Below are 23,361 nucleotides of genomic sequence, written 5' to 3'. Positions count from 1 at the left end.
CCGGTCCTGGGCTATTCCAGAGAGAGCTTCTCCCACCTCAATACAGACCTCCATTTCAGAGGCCTCACTTCTGTTACAGAACTCAAGCCAGAAACAAGGACACTCTCCAATATCAAAGAAGATGTTTTTTTCACATTCTAACTGAAAGTGAACATGCTCACTTTTACTTGATCAAGTTTACCTCATCTGGTGGAAGGTGACCTTGCCTATGGCAGAGAGGTTGAAACTAGATGATCTTAAAAGTCCTCTCCAACCTGAATTGTTCTGTGATTCTATGAAATGTGCAAGCACCAAACTAACTTGGAAACAGTAATTTAAAAGCAGCAGGAAGAAGCTATGTGATAGCACCAGCACATATCATGTCTATAGGTATTTTTAGAACAAAAGAAAGAAGATACTTGAGAGTAGATAAAAACATAGGAACTTCCACAAAGAGAGCAAGTCTTACTATGACTGTGGAGCCCTCCACTTCCTCTCAAGATTTAAGATACTTGAGTGCAAATTTGTAAATCAATTTGGTTTAACTGACTCTTCATACCCTCACCACTATTAAAAGTATTATAAAGCAAAGCAGTAGGTATATCAACACCACTAAACCATTGCAGTAGTTTTGCTCTCTACTGGTTTTAAATCTGAAAGAGAAACTTAGGTATTACCTGAAACTATATAACATACAAAATTTCCCCTGTTCACACCAAAAACAATTTTTAAGCCTCAACCACCAGTTCACAGAGATCTTGCTGTTCACAACATGATGTGTCAGCCCCATCTACTTTCCCACACACCTACATAACTCCCAGTGAAGGAGAAAACTATGGAGTCTGTGCATAAGGGTGATGTCTTTGAATGGCCAGCTGCTTCATGAGAACTGATGTCAGACCAGCCTCCTGTTAGATGGAACTGGAACCCACCTGAGCAGAGCCCCTGGAGCTGCACTGCTGTGGCACCCCAGCACAGCTTAAACAACCATTCCTCTGAGCTCCAGCCCCAGAAACAGCTCCCTCAGGTGAGCTAGATTTTCAGGGAAACATGAAAAAGCAGCACATAACACATCTCAGGGAGCAACAGGAGATGATGTACTCTGCTATGACAATGTAAGAACAAAATAGATGCTAACAGAGAAATAACTCTCCATGTGCACTTCCTTACCTGTTTCCTCATGTTCATAGAGCACTCCCTGGACCACTCCAAGATCCCACAGATGACAGGTCCTCTCTGTGCTTCAGAGCAGCTCCTGGTGACCAAGGCGGTTCTTGACTGTCACCCATCCCCAACAAGAGCATTTTCTTCTCTTCCAACCCCCACACTTCCTGTGCATCTTTTTTTTTTTCCCCAGCCAAGATTTCTATCTTAGTGGTTAGCTCAAACTCCTAATTTTCATATTTTATTTAATTTTTTTGTTCTGCATTTCATGAAGTTTCAAACTCGGTTTCTCTACTGAGATATTTAAACCAAAACACAGTAGAGTCAGACTAGACTAGATATAAGGAAGAAACATTTTATGATGAGGATGGTGAGGCACTGTAAGAGGTTGCCCAGAGAAGTTGTGGATGCTCTTTTCCTGGAAATGTTCAAGCTCAGGTTGGATGGGATTTTGAGCAACTTGTTCTAGTGGAAGGTATCCCTGCCCTTGGCAGGAGGGTTAGAACTTGATGATCTTTGGAGGTCCTTTCCAACCCAAACCATTCTATGATTCTGTGATTTTTAAACTTATCTTGATCTCTCTGAATTACTGCAGTTTGCTATCCAGATGTCTCACACTGAATAGAAGCTGCTGATCTCTGGTGAGATATTACTACACTCAGTCTAAGAAGGAAATGTGTCACATAGGACAAATCATGGGCTGCACCACTCAGCAGTTTCCAAATGTTATTAACATCTCACTCAAACATCTTTTGTTGTACACAGAAAGACCAACAAGCTGATGAATGCATACGCTGTTATTCCCATACTGATTTCAAAAAGGATTTTAAACCAATTAATGCAATGAGTGGAATGGTAGTTCTCATTACAAGCCACAAATTTCTGAGAACTTAGATACAAAAGCTTGATTGCATTCTACCATGGAATGAAGGTATTTGCACACCCAGAAGCTGTATTTAGGGAAGTTGAACAAGATAATAACCCTCACAAGACAGCACTGTTGGATCTGAAGAAACCACTATCACATGCATCAGTTTCTTCATTATGTGATCTAATAGGATTTTACTTTCTCCAAGATGCTGGTTACCAAAATATGAAAAAGTAGCAGATCTACAAATGCAGTTGAGTTAAAAAAAAATATAAAAACCAAACCAAAACAGAACAAAACAAACCCCCCCCCCCAAAAAAAAGAATAAAAAAGAAAAAAAAAAAACAAACCCCACCTAAAAAACAAACAACCCCCCCCCCCCAAAAAAAAAAAAAAAAAACAGAGAATTAATTTATGCTTTACAGCAGGCACAAATATCTGCCATCTGCAGCACACGCACTCAATGGCACCAGAGAACTGGCTCCTAAGAGGTGACACAGTGTGAGGTGAAAAGCTGACCTAACTAAAAACTGGAAGAAATCACTGAAATCAAACAGTTTTACATCAAAGTGCAGATACTGCAAATAATTCAATACAGGGCACATAGATCCATTTTCCTCAAACAGAGAATGTTTGCTTGTGACCAGCTGCCACCTTTGTGGCCTTCTCCACTCTGTAACCCTGACACAAACCTTCCTTCTCCATCGAAACAAACACAGGTGATTCTTCTTGTCCCATGCATACCTGCTCCAAGATGTATTGGGGGTCACCTGAATTACCTCAAATCAAGCACTTTAATGGTTCACATTACTTGTGTTGCAGTAGGGAAAGCTGACACATTTCATGTCCATTTCAGGACATTTTCAGTCCTAGTGGGTGATTCCCTAAATGCGACACCAGAAATGCCTGGGAGATGCGGGGCTCATAGAAAACCCCCTGACACACCATCCGCCATCCGTGCACATTAACATTTTCACCCGAGGCTGCGGCAGCCGAGGGGTCCCTCAGGCCAATCGCTCTGTGGCGGAGCCAGGGCAGAGACGATCCGGAATCGATCCCGCGGGCGCGGAGCTGGAGGGACCCTCGGGGGCCATGGAGCCCAGTCCCGGCCCATCCCTGGAGCCACACCCTGTCCGGAGAGCGCTGTCCAAAACCTTCCCGAGCTCTGTCAGGCTCGGTGATGACAACACTTCCCTGAGGAGGCTATTCCAGAGCCAGCCACCCTCTGGGTGAAGAACCTTTTCCTGATACCCAACCTAAACCTTCCCTGACTCAGCTTCAGGCCATTCCCTCGGGCTAAATTACACGGACAATCCTCCACTCCGAAATTGTGAAGAAGCTCCCCACCACAAATTTCTCTCTCTCCAGTACGGACTGTAGACAAAGGCCGCAGGACATGTTTATTTAGGGGCGTGTGGAAGCAGCAGCCCGCGCTGGGGGATGTCCCTGCCGGCCCAGCGCTCCCGGAACGCCGCGCTCGGGGCGCAGTTTCCGGGAGGGAAGGAGAGAGGCGGGGGGCGGGTTTGGGCGCTGCACCGGCGGGCGGCCCGCGGTCCCTCGGCGGCTCCGGCATCCAGAGCGGCGCGGCGGGAGGGACGATGAACCTGGAGCGGCTCAGGAAGCGAGTGCGGCACTACATCGACCAGGTGAGCGCCCAGCGGCGGCTGCTGGGGACGGGGCGCCAGGCCCCCGGGTTTTTCCACCGCTCTCGGCGTGGAGTCTGCAGAGAGGGAGGCCGAGGCGGGGCGGGAAGCGGTGCCGGCCTCTGCGAGGCGGAGAGGGAGTAATTTTGTAATGATGCCGCGTTTTCCCTGGAAGGGGAAGCAGCGGCGGTCAGAGGGGTGCGGCGGGCCGGAGCGCCGCCGGGTCGGTCTCCAGCGGGGTTTTCCTGGTTTCTCTCCCGTGTGGAGGAGGAGGAGGGCAGCCGCCGTGGGGCTGCTGTGCAGCCAAGGCGCCCTTGCAGGATCCCGCCCTCGGGTTGTGCAAGCTGGGCCGTGCTTACCTAAGGCAGGGCGAAACGGCCTCTGCTGCACCAGGGCACGTTCAGGATGGACATCAGGAAAAAAAAAAAAAAATCTTTTCGCTGAAAGGGTGATTAGGCATTGGAACGGACTTCGCAGGAAGTCATCCTTCTTGGAAGTGGGCATGGCACTTGGTGATATGGTTTAGTGAGTACGGTGGGTTCTGGCAAAGGTCGGACTTGATTATCTTGGATGTCTTTTCCAACCTTAATGATTCTGTGACCATTACAAAGGGGAATGGATTCAGAGAAGTTAGGTTTAGATTCGATATTAGGAAGATATTCTTTACTGTTAGGGTGGAACTTGAAACAGGATGCCAGCTGTGGATGCCCCATCCTTGGAAGTGTTCAAGGCCTGGTTGGATGAGGCTTTGAGCAGCCTGGTCTGGTGGAAGGTGTATCTGCCCTGGCAGGTTGGAACTAGACAATCTTTAAGGTCTCTTCCAACCCAGACCATTCTGTGATTGTTTGCCTGGTGATTAAGCTGCCCATCACACTCCTGCAATGCTGCAGATGGCTCCTGGGAGGGCAGGGTTGTTTTCATTTGTTGATGGATTCAGTGGTTATGTTGCTGCAGGGCAAAAAAGAGAAAAATAAAAGAGGGAAAAAAGGTGTGCATAAATTAGGTTAAATATAGCATCAAACTGCTCTTCTCTCCTTCCAGTTCTGACTTGGTGCAGGAATCACTGCTGAGAAAAGCACACCCCTTAAAATCAGCAAAGGGATTTCTCTGGCAGCAAGTCTGACTGAAAGGCTGATTAGGGATCTAAGCTAATTTGATTGGTTTGGTTTGCTGTTCTCCTTTGTGTTAAACTGTTTCACCAACCTGCTTTGCCACACAGTTGTATAGACAGCTGTGCACTTCTGAGAAAGGGGCATCAGGAGGAATATGAAGTTGCTTTTTTGTGTAATAATATGTCCTCCTATAGTACTGTAAAACTGCTCAACAGAAGCCATGCAGTACCTTGTAGGCCAGAACTATACCTTTCTTTTGTGGTGTTGAGATAATAATTTAAATCTCTTTTCTTGTAGACAATTGTTAAACATGTGTGGGGTTGGTTTGTGGATTTTTGTGGGTTTTTTTCCCCCCTTGGGAGTGCTGATTGAAACCTAACTCTTCTCTTCACAAATTTGCTGAATATTATTAATCTCCATCAAGTAGGAAATGTAGGAACATATGATAAAAGAGACCACTTAGGTCGTGGATTGTGCTTTATGAGGATTGGGATAACATCACTGTGTGCATTTCAGAACAGCCTGCCAGACCTGTACTCCAAAAACATAAAACAGTCTCTGTGGTTCTGAAGAAGCACCACAATTGCAGTGAATGGTGCAGGAGAGGAGAGAAGCCATCAAGGCCTTCTTAGCCTTCAGAGAGTCACAGAATGGTTTGAGTTGGAAGGGAGTTGGAAGATCATCTAGTTCCAACTCACTGCCAGGGGCAGGGACACCTTCTACTGGACCAAGCTGCTCAGAGCTTTATCCAACCTGGCCTTAAACACTTCCAGAGTTGGGGCATCCACAGCTTATCTGGGCAACCTGTTCTAGTGCCTCATCCCCCTCACAGCAAAGAACTCCCTCCTAACATCTAAATCTACTCTCTTTCAGTTTTATTCCATTGCCCCTTGTCCTCCTGCTACATGCTCTTGTAAAGTCTTACAAATCCTTGCAACAGTAGGATATTTGTTGAATGTCTAATCATATCATGTCTCTGCATGGAATGGGATAAAAAGGAACAGCAACAATTCCTGGTGATCTTATTAGGAGATAATCCTAGCGAGTTCTGTGGGATTTTGCCAAATCTGGTGGCTGGGTTAGTGGGATATACTTGCAAATTCTACTTCTGTCTGATCTCTGGTGGCCTCCACTCCTGGAGAACTGGAGTCTCAAGAGTGAAAATGTGTATACAAGGATAAGGGGAAATGCATGCAGATACTATGGATTTATGTGAATTGAAGCATCTTGACTGAAGAATGGACATTCCTTGATCAGAAATGGTGCTGCTGAAGTTACCTGAACTAATTCTGGTGCCCTTTTTAATAAATATAGTGTTCTGTTTCTTCTAAAATATAGCATTTTATTAAACTGGAGATGGGGATTTTTGCTACTTTTTCAGTGTTGGAATTCAACTAACGACCTTTTGCCATACTTACACAGCACATAACTTTTGGTGAAATAGACCTGCATTTTATTGGAGATAAATGAACAACTCTAAATTACTTTTGGATATTCCTTAGAGGTTACAGTATTGGCCCTTTAAAACTAGTTTTTAAAGTTACAAAGATCTGAAATCTGAATCACCATTCATTAGAGAATGCATGCACAGGATATTAAATCTGAGTGACATACATTGTATTTCAAAATTATCCAGAACAGCTAACCCCAAAGGAATGCTAATCATTTCTATCATGCTTTTACAGCAACAGTATCAAAGTGCCCTGTTTTGGGCTGACAAAGTAGCTTCACTCTCTCATGGTAAGTGGTGGCTTTTTACATTGTATTTTATTAACCTCTTTCTAATAGTGTTCTGTTTTGGTGGAGTTTTAGTGCTGCTTGGCCAAGTGTTGACATTTTGAGTTTGGTTTAAGTGCAATTTTGTGATCTTTGGAATGCAATTCTCCTAAACAGAGTAGAGTTCATCTTACTTCCCTTTTGAACTTTGTGTTAAAATTCATGTTTGAACAAACCTTAAGGTTTGCTTTCCTTAAGAAAAAGTAAAACAAGAGCAAGAGACCATGGTGGTTTCCTACGACTCAGGGTTGCCCTGGATGACAAATACAATGCAGATTAAATTAGGAGGGAGTTGATGCTGTCCACAGCCACTGGCACTTACACTTCTTAAAGTGATTCCAGGGACTTGATCCCACAAAGGCTTTGGTTGCCAGTAAGGTAGGAGGGCACCAGACTGTGCTTCTGAGATTGCAACTCCAAGCTATGGAAGTCTAGTGCTTTTACTGTTTTGAGGGTCCCCCTGATCTTTTTATTGAGAGAGATGTTTATGGATTTTTTTTTCTGCTGTATGTCCACGAGCAGGGTAATCTTCAGTTGCTGCTTTTTAAATGTGTCATTGTTGTCTCCTTCTCAAGACACATCTCTGTTATGACATTTTTTGTATTCACTGTCCAGTGCACTATCTGAGGTCTTTAAAGTTAAAATATGATTATCTCTTAATTTTTATCTCTCACTGACAGATACTGTAAGTACTTTATACATATTTATTAATTAAATGGTGTAACTCAGTAGGATGCTAAAACAGGGGGAAGATACTTCTCTAGTGAATCAAAAGTGAACATTCTTTATTAAAATGTTTGAGGCTATATTGTAAAGCAATGGTTAATAATTTGTTCCCTTGCTTTAGAGGAACCACAGGATATCTACTGGTTGGCCCAATGTCTTTACCTAACAGCTCAGTATCATAGGGCAGCACACGCCCTTCGATCACGGAAGTTGGATAAGGTAAGTCATTTTAGTCAGACATGCTACTCTTACCCCTCTTTTAAGCCTCTTCTGCTAACCACAGTGGCTTCTTCACCATCACAGGATTATGTTTGAGAGAAGTAATTAAGAAAGCTGCATTGTCTAGTTTATAAGGCCCTTTGTTCAATCAATCAGGTTTAAAGCATTGTCCCCACATAGGGTCACAGTAAAAAGGAAAGGGGTTCAAGGATGTCACTGCAGCAGGTATGGGAAGGTGGATTGTCACTTCAAATGTAGTTGTTTCAATTTTCCTTCCACTCTGATAATGAGTGGTAAAGACAAGAGTAAAGTAAGTCTCCTTTGGTAATTCAGTAGTAGAGAAAGTGTTACAGGCTGGCTTGGTCAGGAAGGAGTTTTGGTGGTGAAGGGATGAAGAAGTCATATAACTGAAAAAAGAGAGAGCAAAAGGGACTCCAGCAGTGTAAGCAAACATGTTCTCTCTTTATAATTGATGTGTATGAAACTTCTCTTTCAGTTGTATGAGGCATGTCGCTACCTTGCAGCTAGATGTCATGTGAGTACACATTTTAACCCCTATTGGAAAGAAACTAAACTAAATTAAAGACACATCTTGGGAAATTTAGGTACCTGATAGGCAGTGTAGATATATATGTTCTTTGGAACAACAGGTTTAAGTTTTCTGACAGTTTATTTCAGTTGGTTCACTGGAGTATCCATTGTGGCACTAATCTGAAGAAATCCAACTGATCTTTTTTCCCAGGAAATACTCTTCTAATATTTTGTGGGCAAAAAATGTGGATCATTTTTGTCTCATATCTTCATGGTTACACTTTTATTTAGTTGATTGTAATCTGACCAGAGGAGATGTGATTTATGGTTGTATAACTGTAGTTAGCAGCTTTATACTTCTGTATAAAATGTCACACATAAAAGGTAAAATGCAGTGCTTTCAGAGACACAACTGAATCAATTGGTAGATTACATAGAGAAATTTGAAACAGCATAATGTGCCACTTATAAGAATAAGATGATGGTATTTTATTAAAACTTGTGTTAATTTTTTTAGAACCATACCCGTTTCTGTGCGTAATGCTGAATAATACATTTTTCTGTACATGCTTTATTTTATAATTTTTGCATATTTTTATAATTTCATCATTTTTGCATATAATAGATGACCAGTCAAGGAACTAACAACAATTGTAAAATGACAAATGGCCAAATAAGAAAATGCATGCATGAAAAACCTGCTGATAAACACTGGTCGTTATAACCTATGCCTTTGAAACATGATACTGTATTTATTGGTGCTTTATGTACAAATTTTTCAAAACCTTGCTTTTTGCATGCACATGTTTGGTTAGTATGCTGCAAAAGAACATCAACAGGCCTTGGACATTCTTGATATGGAGGAGCCAATCAACAAACGACTTTTTGAAAAGTACTTGAAGGATGAAAGTGGGTTGAAAGATTCTGCCACAGACTGGGAAATGTCACAATCTTCAGTAAGTGACATTATTTTAAAAATATTTTTGTAGAAAAAAAAACCTGTCAGAAAAGTCAAAGTGATTTCATAGCTCTGTGAATCTGAAACTGCATTAAAGCTTTCTTGTTGTGTATAAACATTGTGTGTTAGCTCACCTATATGAGAATAACTCAGTATGCAAAAATAAACAGTGCTTTTCAACAGCTTCTTGTAAATTTTTTGCAGACACTTTGCAGGATCTTAATGATTTAGCATTGGTTTGTACAGTCTTTCAGCTCTTTCTTGATAATGTATGCTTGCATTGTTTTCAATTGGGCTGCAAGTTCTGAGATAACAAAGCTAATTTTTTTCCTCCTTCAATTATTTTTAGTGAAATACTTCATAGTCACTCAAGTGTTGTTCTCAGTGGGATATTCTTTGATCACATTTGTGAAAATTACATGAGGTAAAGGTGAAATTTTTGAACCTCAGTGAAAAAATTGTGTGTAGACAGAGTTTAAGGTGATTGGTATGATGTGTAGGCTGAAGAGTCTGTGAAGAGTCATTAGTTTCAGAGATACAAATTAAAATTTATTAGCTGAAATTACAGTGTAGGTGATTGACAGATGGCATTTTCCCTGTAAGACTGAAGTAGCAAAGTGGGTTCCATTGCTGATGTGAACCTATTTTGAATGCTGCTATAATTGGATTAAAGGACTGTTTAATCTTATGACAGAGTTGGGTAATGTGTTAACTTTCTCTTTTGCTGGCACTTTTGTGCCTTCTAACTGAACCAAATACCCATCAAGGGGATTTGGAAAGAACATGATAGTTAATAAACATTGTAGCACAACTGGTAATTATGGGCTATCACTGTTTTCTTTTCTGGAATATCCATGTTTTGTATTGAAAACAAGGATATATTTTTCTGTTCAGAACAGTTGAGTCCATTGATTTGGCCTTTTTCATCTCTACTGTTGTCATTCTTGTCTTATGTGGTTTAAGAAGTGTATTGTCTTTAGAAGTGACAATTTCTCTATGTTGGATATGAAGGGAATTCAATATAATTAGGTTACAACTCAGTATCAGAGAGCTGGATGCCAGAATTAGAAAAGATAAACTCTGTCCTCCTGTTGTTTATTTCAAGCATGTGTTTGTTGGGCAGTAGGTAACCTGACAGAGCATTCTTTGGATTTTTCTTAAAGATAGTAGGGACAACTTTTTATATAAAGACAGCACTAGAAAACCAGGTTCTAATGTACACAAAATACTTTTTACTTTCCAGGGAGCACATTTGATTTGTGCTCAAAACTAATTTGCAAATACTGATTCAGTCTTTGACATCCAGTCCTGCTTTTCCACCAGATCAAGAGCTCTATATGCCTTTTACGAGGGAAGATCTATGATGCTTTGGATAATAGAACCCTGGCAACTTACAGCTACAAAGAGGCCTTGAAGCTGGATGTTTACTGCTTTGAAGCATTTGATCTTCTAACATCACACCATATGCTGACAGCACAGGAAGGTCTGGAGAGAAGTATTTCTCAAATACAAGTAGAATTTACCTGCTTTCTCAAGATGTGTTTTCCTAGATAAAAGTTAAGGCAATACAGCAAGTTTCAGTGTATCTGTGCTGTTATAGTCCTTGCAGTTGAAATGACCATCATAAAATCCTTTGCATCTCTAGGTTCTTAAAATGTTGGATCTTGCTGTTTCTTCTGTAATATGACCACTTCAATGTTTTTTAATTCATATAGAAAAAGAACTCCTTGAATCTCTACCTCTTAATAGACAATGTACAGAAGAAGAACAGGAATTGCTTCACTTTTTATTTGAGAATAAATTGAAAAAGGTAAGTCCCAAAAATCTGGAGCATTGATTGAAAGCTGTGATTTTGGGTGTAAATTTTTCTTGGATCCCATTTATTCTGAACATTAGAATGAATCTGGAATTTTGTAATTTTTAAAATTTTTTATGCATTACATCTCATTTTATGCAGTAGTGTAACAGTTGTCTGTTAATTGTTTTCTGCTGTGGTGACAACTTGAAAATCTGATTTATGCTTTTGAAAATTTATTTATTGAGAAACTTGTAGGTGGGGAAAAAGAATGTTAATAAGGTAGACAAAACATCAGTTACCTGAAATTATTAGCCTATAACAACATTATTCCAGACTATTCTTATCCAAAGATAAGGTGATAAAGAGCACTAAAAATATATGTTGCTCAATTTTAATTTCTATAGCCTACATGAAACATATTGACTGTGGCAAGCATCTTTTGTGTTCTAAGCTTTTAAGTACATTTTGAAGAATCATTTTACAAATACAGATTTTATGGACTTTCAGTTTAACAATAAAAAATTTAAGAACTTTAAAGCTTCTTAAATATTCTTTTAGGACTAAAAATATTAATACTTATACCATCTGATTTTTAGTTCAGTTTTTGTTTTAAATGTTGTTTTGTTTGTCTTTCAGTATAATAAACCCAGTGAAACACTGATTCCTGAATCAGTAGATGGCCTTCAGGAAAACCTGGATGTGGTAGTATCTTTAGCAGAAAGGCATTATTACAACTGTGACTTCAAAATGTGTTACAAGCTTACTTCAGTGTAAGTGTACAAAGCAACTTTCAGGTTTTTTTCTCATATGGTGGAGTGTAATAATTATGCCTGGACTTAGAGCAAATATTGCTGTACAATGGGTAAACATATGTAATAATTGGATATGTATTGCCATACACATGTCATGTGTTATATATGTCTCAGGTATTTAAAATGTGCAGTTTGTGTCTGGAAAGACATGTTATTTTTACAATACATATCAGAAGTATTCAAAGTAGAGCTTGGCTCAATCAGCACTGTGCTGAACCTCCCTTCATCCATCCTCTTCCTTATTCTGGTACTTTCAATTTTGTGTACTTTCTACCTACTTCTTGTTTGGCCTTCAGAACGAACTGGTTTGAATTGGTTGGTTAGTTAGGAATTTCGATTTCTCTGGCCAATTAAATTGCAATGCTATTAATAATGATCAAAAGATACTATTAATTGAAAAGCTAGTACATTATTTCTAACTTTGATGGTCAAGTGCTGTGTATGTGTTGTTACAGCCCAGGCATGCACTGCTGCTTGGGTCAGAGAGATCAGAACACTACCATTGTTTGCTTCTCAGTTGTAAGTCTGGACTCATGGATATGTTTCTGAATGCCACAGGAAACAAAATTTTACAACTGAGCTAAATGTGACTCCAAAGGCATACTGCTTGATGTTAACCTCAGGAAGCTGAGGACTATTGCTTGAAAGTTGCTGTCAAATGCATAGGGAAAATGAACAGAAATGTCTTTAGTCAAAATAATTTTCTAATGCCTAATGTGGTAATTAACTGGAACATTACATGCTATACAAGCAGTTTGCTTTTAACACATTAAAGTCTTTGTGCATTACAGTTTTTTTTTACTTTTTTTTAGAGTGATGGAAAAAGATCCTTTCCATGCAAATTGTTTACCTGTACATATAGGGACACTTGTGGAGCTTAACAAAGCAAATGGTAAGGAACACAACATTTAATAAAACTTAACAGAAAGGTGTAGAGCTCCAATTTTAATAAAGAATTAAAGATGTGAAGAAACCCCATTATATAACATTTGAAAATGTATATGTATTTTTCCTCCTACCTGTTATTTCAAGAGAACAGTGGTAACTGGTAAAGAAGGCAATTTCAGAGCTGACAGCAGGATTGAGGGTTAGGGGGAAGTAGATGTGCAAAGAATTCATGGTCATGAGTGTTGCTATCTTTTAAGCACTGGACTGTGTAGCCAGGAGGCCCATGAGCCTCTTCCCTACATTGCCTCTTCCCTGTCACTGTGATTTCTGTTTCCAGGTAATCTTAGTACAGTATCTAGCTGTACTTTTCTGCCCAACAATAAAATATACTAAATTAAATTAGAAAGAACTCTTCAGCAGTTGTGTATGCTTAGGTGGATAAAATTCTAGACTCTCCTTGCCTTTGCTGTTGTGAAGGCCTCTCTTTAGTTCAAGCAAATTAATAATCATGCAACACCTTCATTAGAATTACAGTAACAGCTTACTTGCAGCTGGGGTGGCTTTTTCTCATTCCAGACTGCCTATAAATCAAGTCAGCAGCTTGAATGTCTTTGAAACCAATTGGAAAATAGAATAAAGAGCTCATATGCTGTGCAGTCTCTTGGGATGGTGCATTATATACACACAGATCATTAGGTGTACTGGTACTTCTTGGTGATCAGTGAATGTACCTCCCAGTTATTTTACAATTAAGTACATCTGAAAATAGGGCAAGTACTCTGATTTTTCTTCTAAATCTGCCTTGAGAAGCATTGGGTACAAAAGTTAAAATTTTGTAAGCCAGTTGTAATTTTTTTGGTTTTTTCCTGGAGCTGAGACTTGATACAAAGTGCTCCAGGGCAATCTCATTGATTTAAGAGCATTGTGCTCTGAAGAAATAGAAACGTTACATGCTGTAATGCTATTTCCTTTGAAATTGCATAGGCAATAGAATTGTTGTCCTAGCTGATTACTGCTGCTATTATTAGAAAATCTGTAGTAAGTTATTCCAGTAAATAGAATTATTATTTTTACTAAAAAAGTAATCACTTGGAATTATTCCAAATAATATAATAATTTATTTGCTTTTGTCCTATTTTCAGCATATTAATGCACAGGACTCTACTTTGAAATGGATCTAGCCAGTATGTTATTCCTTTTAGATGTAGGAAGTTGAATAGTGTTTTACCTTGACAAGGTACATTCAAGTGTAATATTACTGGCATTTATTTTAATGTTTGTTTATGATGTAAGTTGTTGCAGAATTCTTAAAGGGTGGGAAGTAGAGCTGCTTATTTGTGTGCTGTGAAGACTGCTGGGTTGTTTTGGTTGGGTTTTCTTTAGCTAATTGCAAAACTGAATCTATTTTGAGGCAGTTTGAAGCATTGCTACTAAAAGAAAACATTTTGTTCACTTATTGATTAGCAATGTTAGATGTTCTGTATATTTTGTATAGAAGGCTAAACTACTTGAAATATCAAAATGTTTTAGCGTGTTGTAATTTTCTTTTCTTGTTTCTTCCCACTATGTAGAGCTTTTCTATCTTTCTCACAAACTGGTGGACTTGTACCCAAATAATCCTGTAAGTTGTTCTAAGTTTTTGTTGTCAGGTAGATGATTTTTTAGGTGAAAGCACATAAAAGTTGTATTAGTTTGAGCTACAGAATTAAAAATCTATTTCTGGATGAAGACTGTAGAAACGGTTCACTCCTTTTATTTTCTCTGCATTGTAATTTCCTTATGCCAAGTTTATTTTTGTAAAATTAAGTACCTGTAAAAGGTATTCAGTGCAAGTTATTTGCTTTGATTAATAATTTAAGACAAATTCTACAGTAATAAGTGTCTACAAGTCTCTGAGCAACCTCTTCCAGTGTTGATCACCTTGACAGTAAAAATTGTTTTTCTTTCATTTGATCTTAATTTTCTGTGTTGCAACTTGTACCCATTGCTTCCCGTGTTATCCCTGCACCCCTGAAAAGAATCTGGCTCTACCATTAAATAATTGAGGAGAGCAGTAAGTTTTCTACTTAGCTCTCTTCATAAGACTGAGTAAGCTCCAGTTAGAAAGACAACATGCCAGCAGTTCTAGCTTGTCTGTAATAACAAATAATTTGAAGAGCTGACTGTGATTTCAATGAAAATGTTCCTAACTTCTCTAATTATTATGTCTGCCTCTCTTTTGATGCCTCACTAAAATGAGTGTGATGTATCTAATAATATTCTATTTTGGCTTTGATGTGTAGGTGTCATGGTTTGCAGTAGGATGCTATTATCTCATGGTTGGCCACAAAAATGAACATGCTAGAAGATATCTCAGGTATTTTTTTTCCTATTTTCCTTAGTGAATCTGGTGCTTACTTGCTAAGTAAACGTTTAATGTTCATGATTACTTGTAAGCTCATAAAGAGAAGCCTCAATAAACTGGTTACTACTTAAATAGTTTGGTTGCCACCCTTTCTTTTGGTGTAGCAATTCAGATCTCATCCATGGAGATATTTTAAAAATGAGGAAGACTTATGTGGTATCTCTTTAGGCAGGCAGTCACCTTCCTGTTCTAGGCAGGTGTAGTCCCTGCAGTTGCTCCTGCTGCTGAGCTAACTACAGCTGTAGGTGAGCTGTAGGCCTCAGTTCTCAGTTGAGGGACACTCAGGCATTCTCCCAGGTTCAGGTTTTATATCTGAAAGGGAAGAATTATATGGAAAATTCTGACATTTGGCTGTCCATTTCTTTTTCTGCACAAGCAATTAGTGATTTAGACTTTTTAAATGCCTGATTATTATGAATCAAATGTTTAAATTCCTTACAAGTAGCACTGTGAATTTCTTCAAGTAGCCGTCCTGAGTGATATATTTGGTTTTGGTGCTGAAATAAAAAAACATCTTTAAATGTACAAACATCCCTAGACAGCAAGAAAGGATCTGTAGACGTGTTGAAGAGAAAAATAAAGAAACCAAACCCAACAAACATCAAAATTCAGAGTAGTTTTGGCAAAAGGGAAAAGAGGTCTGCTAGAAGTGGAATATTAACAAGATGCTTAAATTTCTTGGAGAAGAATGATAGTATAAAGCTAACAAGGCTAGGGACAGCTGTGGGCTATACAGTGGTTTCCAGAAAAGAAACTTGCAGACACAGTCAAATACCTACATATCTTTCATTGCTGTCATGGGTGGCAAGATGCAAATGTTTGAGTATGTAAAGTTTTGTCTCAGAAGATAGAGAACAAGCCATTCTCTAGGAGCTGTGATGAGAAATAATGAGTTTAGCTGTGATAGACAAAATTTAGATTATATGTTAGGAAAAAAGTTTTTAAGGATAGTTAAATAATAGAATACTTATGGAACATGTATCATCTCCATGTCAGAAGCTTTTAAGAAAAGACTGGGCACGCTTGTTAGGAGCTGTTTAGTTATGAATGCTCTTGCCTTCAGATTTAGAAAATAATCTGCTTCAGCTTTCTAATGTTCTTGTCAAGTCCACCTTTCTGTAAAGTCTCCAGGTTTGATGCTTGGGTTGCAGTTTTCAGCTCAATACTTGTGTGGCAGTTTGTATACTCTGATGAACAGCCTGTGCATGTGACAAATGTTCATCTTCCACAAGGCTAGCACAATCAGATGGCAAAATTTCAACCTAAGTGCTCATTTTCATATCCTGCTTCTTAAACTTGGATTTGATAGAATATATTTATTTCAAAATGTATAGCTAGGATTTTGCAATCAGTTTTGAGTCACTACTAATGTTTTCTGTATTTTACTCAGTTCAGCTACTATGTAATTGTTTATGTTCAGTAATATCAAATAATTTCTGCTGTCTGTGAACAGTGGCAGAAATAATAAAATCAATACTTCTAAGCGCTAAATAGTTCCAACTTTTAAAATTAACTTTATTTACCACTGGTCATTACAGACAATTATCTTAATAGATACCCAACCATGTGGCATAGCATTGCTGTCTAAGTAGTCATCTGCAGCAGATGAAATTTAATTTCAGATGTATTTCCTTGTGACTTGCTCTTGTTTTTAGCAAAGCTACTACACTGGAGCGAACCTATGGCCCTGCATGGATAGCATATGGACATTCCTTTGCAGTGGAGAGTGAGCATGACCAAGCTATGGCTGCATACTTCACAGCTGCACAGCTCATGAAAGGGTCTGTACAAAAATCATATTCAGGAAGATTCAAATGAATCCATAAGTAGTGTAAAATACTGACTGTAAAATACCTTTAAACAGTAGCAATGCATTTGCAACAGTATCTGGTAGAGAACAAGAGAGAAAAAAATCGTTTCTCCCCAATAATTTAGCCATTTGCATTTAGCTGTATTATTTGTAATTACTATTCTGATTTTGTAAGTTCTAAAGTCAAGTTTTATGTGTAGGTAATCTAAGTTCTACCTGAACATCATCTTAAATTTGTGAATCATGGTTGTCATACAAGCTCATCACCTGCTATATAGTAATAGCTTGAGCAGCTCTTTGTGCTGTGGAAAGGAGTTATAAAATGAGTCATGAACTAATCATGTCATATTTCATAAAAAACTATCATGTTTGATTGTGATTATAGTAAATGTAATTATTTTATAAATTACTTTTTCCATATTCTATTTGTAAATTTAATGTATAATTGAAATTAGGGGGAAAACCATCAGAACTAAACTTAAATGCTGAGAAAATACATGTGATTGCAGTGCAGGTTACAGTTACCTATTGGAGTTCAATCTCTTATTAAACAGAGATGTAAAGTCTTGTAAACTTCCCCTTAGGTTAACAATCCATTTCAATCAGCTTTTACTTGGATGTACATAAACATATGCAAACAGTTGGCATGTCTTTAGAGTTTGTGACTCCATTCTTGACAACCACCCAGAAACAAACATGCACTTTGTTTTATGGTTTTTAGATGTCATTTGCCGATGCTCTATATTGGACTGGAATATGGTTTGACCAACAATTCCAAGTTGGCTGAACGGTTTTTCAGCCAAGCTTTAAGCATTGCACCTGAAGATCCTTTTGTTATGCATGAAGTTGGAGTGGTAGCATTTCAAAATGGAGAGTAAGCTTACAATATATGATCAAATACTATATTAAATGGGGATTATTCTGGATTGTAATGTGCCAATATATCTACTAAAGTACCTGTATTGAACTGTAATGTCTTTTGGTTATAATTTAGATGATGTTCAAATTAAACCCTTGATTTCTACGTTATTTTTCCTTGGTTAGGGTTGAACAAGAACAGAATTTAATGCTAGAGGAATATCCAGAGATTGATGCTATCTTCCATGTGCTTTTCATTGTGTAGTTGAATGTCTGAAAAAGCATCTATCTGCACACATACTATAAAGTTTTGTACAGCAAAACATTTTGTCAGCTCAGGAGGTTCCAAATATATTCTGGGGGAAAAAACCTAACCTATATAAGAAGTGTTTAGTCAATGTATTTAGTTTTTTTGGTTTGTCTTGTTAGCTCTTAGGATCACAATGCAAAATATAGCCAAATTTAAATTACTGGGTTTTATATCTAATTTCACTCATATGATGAAATAACGTCATAGAAATCTTGCTTGAATACTCATACTAGTTTTCTCTGCTAATGAAAACTAATTTACTTTTATTTCCCCCCACCCATTCAATCCTTAGCTGGAAAACTGCAGAAAAGTGGTTCCTTGATGCACTGGAAAAAATCAAAGCTATTGGAAATGAGGTATTTATTCTAATAACATGTGTGGTCATAAATTTGTAAAATTCCAGCTAATCCTGTAAAACAAAACAATACAAAACAAAAAATGTAGTACTTATCTTAAGATAGAAGTAATACAGTATAAATTTTATTTTAAAACTGTCTTCAGTGCTCCTAGGATGAGACTTGACATGACTTTTTCTAGTTAAATAGAAAATAAGTTTTGTTTGGTTTGCATCAAGTTTTAACATCACTTTGAAAAAATATTATTGGCTTTGGGGAAGTGAAAAATAGAAAAATGAGTTACTGAATAAATGTTTTGATCTTATGTTTTTGTTAGGAGTTTAAAATGCTTGTATTTTTCTTGATCATAAACAAAATTCCCTAATCATTTGTATGTTGTTTTTTTTTCTTTTTAAAGTAGACACAATTTAGTTGCAGTCTAGGAAGCTGCAGTTATTTGAATTGTGCATTATTTTGCAGGTAACAGTTGATAAGTGGGAGCCTTTATTGAACAACTTAGGACATGTCTGCAGAAAACTCAAGTAAGCAGAGAGTACTGGAGCTCCATTTCTCTATAATGATGCACAAATGTGTTTTTTCTCTCCTTAATATCAAGGCTGTGTAACACATGAGAGCAGTGTAGAGTTATCCTGTAAGAACAAGATTCTCTAAATCAGCTTGTGAACATAACTACATTAATAACACCTTGTATTCTGTTTATTACACAAAAGTTAAAGTACTTAATGTAAAAGCCTTTCTTTAACTATTGATTCTTATTATGGAATTAGTTGTAGGCTGTTAGATGCTTGTATGGGTGTGAATTTTAACTCTCCACTGTCCCAGTCCTCACATACTAAAATGTGGCCACTGATTTAATTAACGTAAAGGTGGGTTTGTGCCAATTAATTGCTTGGATTAGCACTTACTTTTGTTTTTACTGCAGAGAAATATTCAGTGGCATTATAACACAGCAAGGGAGTCTTACTTGTGTTTTTTAGAACAAAACTATTTTAAATTTCATTTCATGTTTCTATTTCATTAATAGAAAAAGTGCAAAGTACATATACAAGCTTTAACAGTTTTAGCATAGAGATGTTTCTTCATTAATTACCTTAATCTGACTTTAACTAGTACTTTCTTTTGTTCAATCAATGCAATTTTTAAAAAATATTTTTAGTGCTTTTAATTGCTCAATTGGTGTACACTGTAATTTTTGTTTCAAAGCTGCTAATGAGAATGTGATTATGGTAGATGAAAGCTGTACTTCTGCTTTGGCTTTGGTAGTAATTGCTTTGTGCTTGAATCGCCAATTAGTCTTCATTTCCATTATGAAATAAGGACATATAACAGTTACTCCTTGTGCCAAGATCAAACAAAAGGCACTGTTTCTGAAATCTGTTCATGAGTATAATTGCAGGGGGGTTTTTTTTCAAATTCTTTTGGTTATAATTAATTTTGTCTTTTTTAAATTTCTACAGTAAGTTACTACATTGTGCTTTGTACAACTTCTAATATTTGCTCAAGTTCAGAAATCAAAGCTAAAATATTTTTGCTTGTAAACCTTGTAAACTGTCTTCCAAGAAAATCAAGCTGAGAATCTAGGCAGCTGTACATATGCTTTGACATCTTTAAAACTCTGTAATAATTAATTTAGTAGTGTCTCCAATACATAATATGGCTATTACAAAAAACTATGTCTACTCACTAGTATTATGTGGTTGAAATTTGTAAGCAGCATATTCAAATTGGTAGGCAATTGAACATGGAAATACTATGAATGAAAATGAAATTGAAGTAATGTGAAAAGTTTGTGCAGCATAATTGCATAATCTTTCAGCCTCAGTTGTTACTTGATGCCCTCTATCAACTTCATGTGTTGCTCATTGTGTAATTTCATTATCACTTTTAAGTGTTAAATTTTCTTGTGAACAGGTGATACCTATCTTTGTTTTTAACAATGTAGAACTAGGATGTCAAATGTGACAATTTAATTTCTCAGAGTAATGTTGTCACGTACATTTAATCCTTGTTTTATAAAATAAAAAGGGCAATAATCAGTGTAATTAATAGATAATCTTCAAAGACAGGTTGATATTTGATAGATATCATGGATATGCGTAAACCTCCTTTTCTGATGGAGCATGTTGCAAAATGACAAAGCTACCAGTGTATGCAGCTCTTAAGGGTTGTGAAATTTCTGCCTAGAGAGCTTTTCTCAGTTTGAATCGTGTGATGTAGTCTCATACTGCTCCTTCTCTCCCTCGGGAAGGCAAATGAAAGCTGCAGAAAGAAAGTCAGTGCAACAATGAGCAGCTTAAACATCTAAAGCAATTTACCATATCAAACAGCTAAGATCTCCAAATGGGACCTAGCTCTAGGCAGCTGTTGTGCTACATGAGGAGAGCAATGATTTCCCAATTACACTGAGGAAGAAAATTGTCAATATCCATGAGTCTTTTGTACATTCCATTATTATGGAATTCAGAGTGTGAAGCAATAATTTTAAAGTTCTGGCACAATTGTGTTCTGCTTGCTAAGAAAAATACCCACAGGGTAAAAACACCTTTCACCATGAAGTTTACTAATAGACCCCCTGTACTTAACCCTAACAGGAAGTATGAAGAAGCCCTGGAATACCATCGCCAGGCTCTGGTATTAATCCCTCAGAATGCTTCGACCTACTCTGCCATTGGCTACATTCACAGCCTCATGGGCAACTTCGAAAGCGCCATCGACTATTTCCACACGGTACGGAACTGGCTTCAGCTAAGGGCTGGTCACAGGTTCTGTTACTCACTGCTGCACTCTGGTTTGGGCTTAGAGCAGAGAACCAGCTTTTTTTTCCAGCCTCCAAATGAGGTTTCATTTTATAATCTTAATTTGGAGGTTTTTTTCTTATATCTTCTATATTTGATTGATCAGATAAGAAGTGGCCTCTTTGGCAAACTTGGAATTGCAATTTATATTTTATGTACATAAGCTTTTCATGCACCTGAAATAATTTTAAATACTTCCAACCTAGAAATTTTACAGTAAATAAACAGCAGCTTATGTTATATCTCATGATATATGAATGATTTTCTGTCTGTATATATGTTCTTTTCTGGTTTTGTTTTTGTGCTTTCCTTGCATACTACTTCAGCCAGTTCATATGATGGTGTTATTTTGGTTGTGCAATGTTTTGCTTTTACAGTGAAGACTATGCTCAGTAGCATTGTGGAACAACAAACCAACAAACTGAACCATTGCAGACTTAATATGTAAATGTTTTGATTTGCTGCTAAATACTTTTTACTGTTCTTTTTTTTAATAGGCCCTTGGTCTCAGGCGGGATGACACGTTTTCAGTCACAATGCTTGGACACTGCATAGAAATGTACATTGGTGATTCTGAAGCCTATATTGGTAAGTCTCTAACTGATGTGTCTATTAAAGGCATTGAGTCCTTTGAGAGGAGTGTTATTCTTATGTCAAGGACTGCCTACCACTACCTAATTAACTCACAAAGTAGACGATGTTTTTGCTTGGGTTTTTTGGGGTTTTTTTTTTAATGGCTAAGTGAGTCAGAACTTAGCAGCAATTGCAGATGCCACTGGTTTTTGTGAGCATCATGAGAGTAAACTCTCATCAGCATAAAGAAAGGAAACACTTTGTTGCTAAAGGTGTTGATGATTTATTTTATAAAAAATATTGGTTTGTGGCATCTTAGATCACAAAGGGAATGGGGGAAAAATTAAACAGAGGTATGGAGTTAGGAAATCAGAGCATTAATGCTAATGTTGTTGTAGACCAAGGTATTTTAACCTTGCCAAAACTTGTCTCTGTGGAGACAGAATAGGTTCTTCTCCAAAAATACAGCTTTATATATGGTAAGAAAAGGGCTTTGTAACAGTAATGCATTATATTGCCATAGGTTTAAATTTTCTATAAAAGTTTTTTCTCTGCAAATACTTCTATATTTTATTAGATTTCTGCTTCATTGAACTTAGTGATTTATCTGTAGTGAACAGTTATGTCCTGTCAAGCATGTTAAGAAGGCTGAAGCCTTAAAAGTAAATGCCACCTGTGTGCTCAAGTGCTTTTCCTGCAAATTTTTCACACAGTTGAAACAGATGTTTCTTCTCAATATTGTCTTGCTCCATATGTAGTCATTTAACACATCTGGAAGAAGCATGCAGCCATATGATATGCATTAATGCAAACCAAGCTGTGTGTAACTTAAACAAGAAAAAAAGCCCCTTGGAGAATGGGGAAGGGAAATGGCAATTACTTCTCAAAACAGATTTTTGAATCTGAGTTGTGCTTCTTATATTGTGCTTTTTTGAGAAAGGAGGCTGCTGGATTTATTCAGAACAACTCATTCAGCTTCAGTCATTAAGCAGCAGCAGCTCCTTGATTGTGTGAAAGCAGAGATTTGTAGTAGTTTCTGAATTATAGCTTCTTTGAGATTGTATTTTTGGGAGTATTCATTTGAAATAAACTAACGGTTTGTCTGTTTTCCTAGGAACAGAGATCAAAGACAAATTAAGATGTTATGACTTTGATGTACACACAGTGAAGACATTAAAGAACATAATTTCACCTCCCTGGGATTTCAGAGAATTTGATATAGAAAGACAAACACTGGATGAAAGTGGCATAGTAACATTAGAGACATCAAATCAAAGGAAAAGTACTGATACCAGTCGCCCATTGGAAGAAACATTTGAGATTGAAATGAATGAAAGTGATATGATGTTAGAAACATCAATGTCAGACCATAGTACGTGACCATAAATACTGGTAGAGAGCTCATTTTGTCTAACTGTAGTATGTTTGTTTTAGCATTTTTGTTATGGTGTTGTACTCTCATGAATTTGCTATTTTTTATATGAATTCAAACTACTATGTACTTAACACCAGGAATTTTATTGTTCCTACTTTATAAATCTTCCTTTCCTGATAGCACTGTCATGAATTCCCATCTGAATCAAGAAGACCTCACTGCATTGATGCAGGTCATATACATAGTTTGAATACATAGTAATGGCTATTTTGCACATGCCTGTGCATTACTGAATATGAATTCAAGTTTTAGACACAACTGCACTTTGGAATTCAAGGGTATCAAGGGAGGAAAAGCTTGGGAAGGAGTCTGTATTTTTTCAGAAATTGCACACACTCTCACTGTG

General features: G+C 37.6%; 1 protein-coding gene across 1 annotated transcript; it reads left to right on the top strand.

The window, feature by feature from the left end:
- Positions 1-3,503: 3,503 nt before the first annotated feature.
- Positions 3,504-23,134, top strand: CDC16 (cell division cycle 16). Its single transcript, XM_079316800.1, has 18 exons — positions 3,504-3,657; positions 6,452-6,506; positions 7,390-7,487; positions 7,984-8,022; positions 8,834-8,974; positions 10,300-10,459; positions 10,692-10,786; positions 11,411-11,544; positions 12,399-12,478; positions 14,046-14,095; positions 14,757-14,830; positions 16,534-16,659; positions 17,410-17,562; positions 18,149-18,212; positions 18,672-18,733; positions 20,804-20,939; positions 21,505-21,595; positions 22,695-23,134. Exons 1-18 carry the CDS (start codon positions 3,610-3,612, stop codon positions 22,958-22,960), a joined length of 1,872 nt encoding a protein of 623 aa, XP_079172926.1. The 5' UTR covers positions 3,504-3,609; the 3' UTR covers positions 22,961-23,134.
- Positions 23,135-23,361: the final 227 nt, after the last annotated feature.

Source organism: Erithacus rubecula (genome assembly GCF_903797595.1).
Source record: "Erithacus rubecula genome assembly, chromosome: 1".
In the NCBI taxonomy this organism is placed as follows: Eukaryota; Metazoa; Chordata; class Aves; order Passeriformes; family Muscicapidae; genus Erithacus; species Erithacus rubecula.
Note: the sequence above shows the minus strand (reverse complement) of the source record. Positions and strands in the feature narration are given on the sequence as shown.

Coding starts and splice junctions, on each gene's coding strand:
- CDC16 (XM_079316800.1), top strand. CDS start 3,610: ATGAACCTGGAGCGGCTCAGGAAGCGAGTGCGGCACTACATCGACCAG. Junction 17,563..18,148: donor GTAGCATTTCAAAATGGAGA/GTAAGCTTACAA, acceptor TTCAATCCTTAG/CTGGAAAACTGCAGAAAAGT. Junction 18,734..20,803: donor CATGTCTGCAGAAAACTCAA/GTAAGCAGAGAG, acceptor TAACCCTAACAG/GAAGTATGAAGAAGCCCTGG.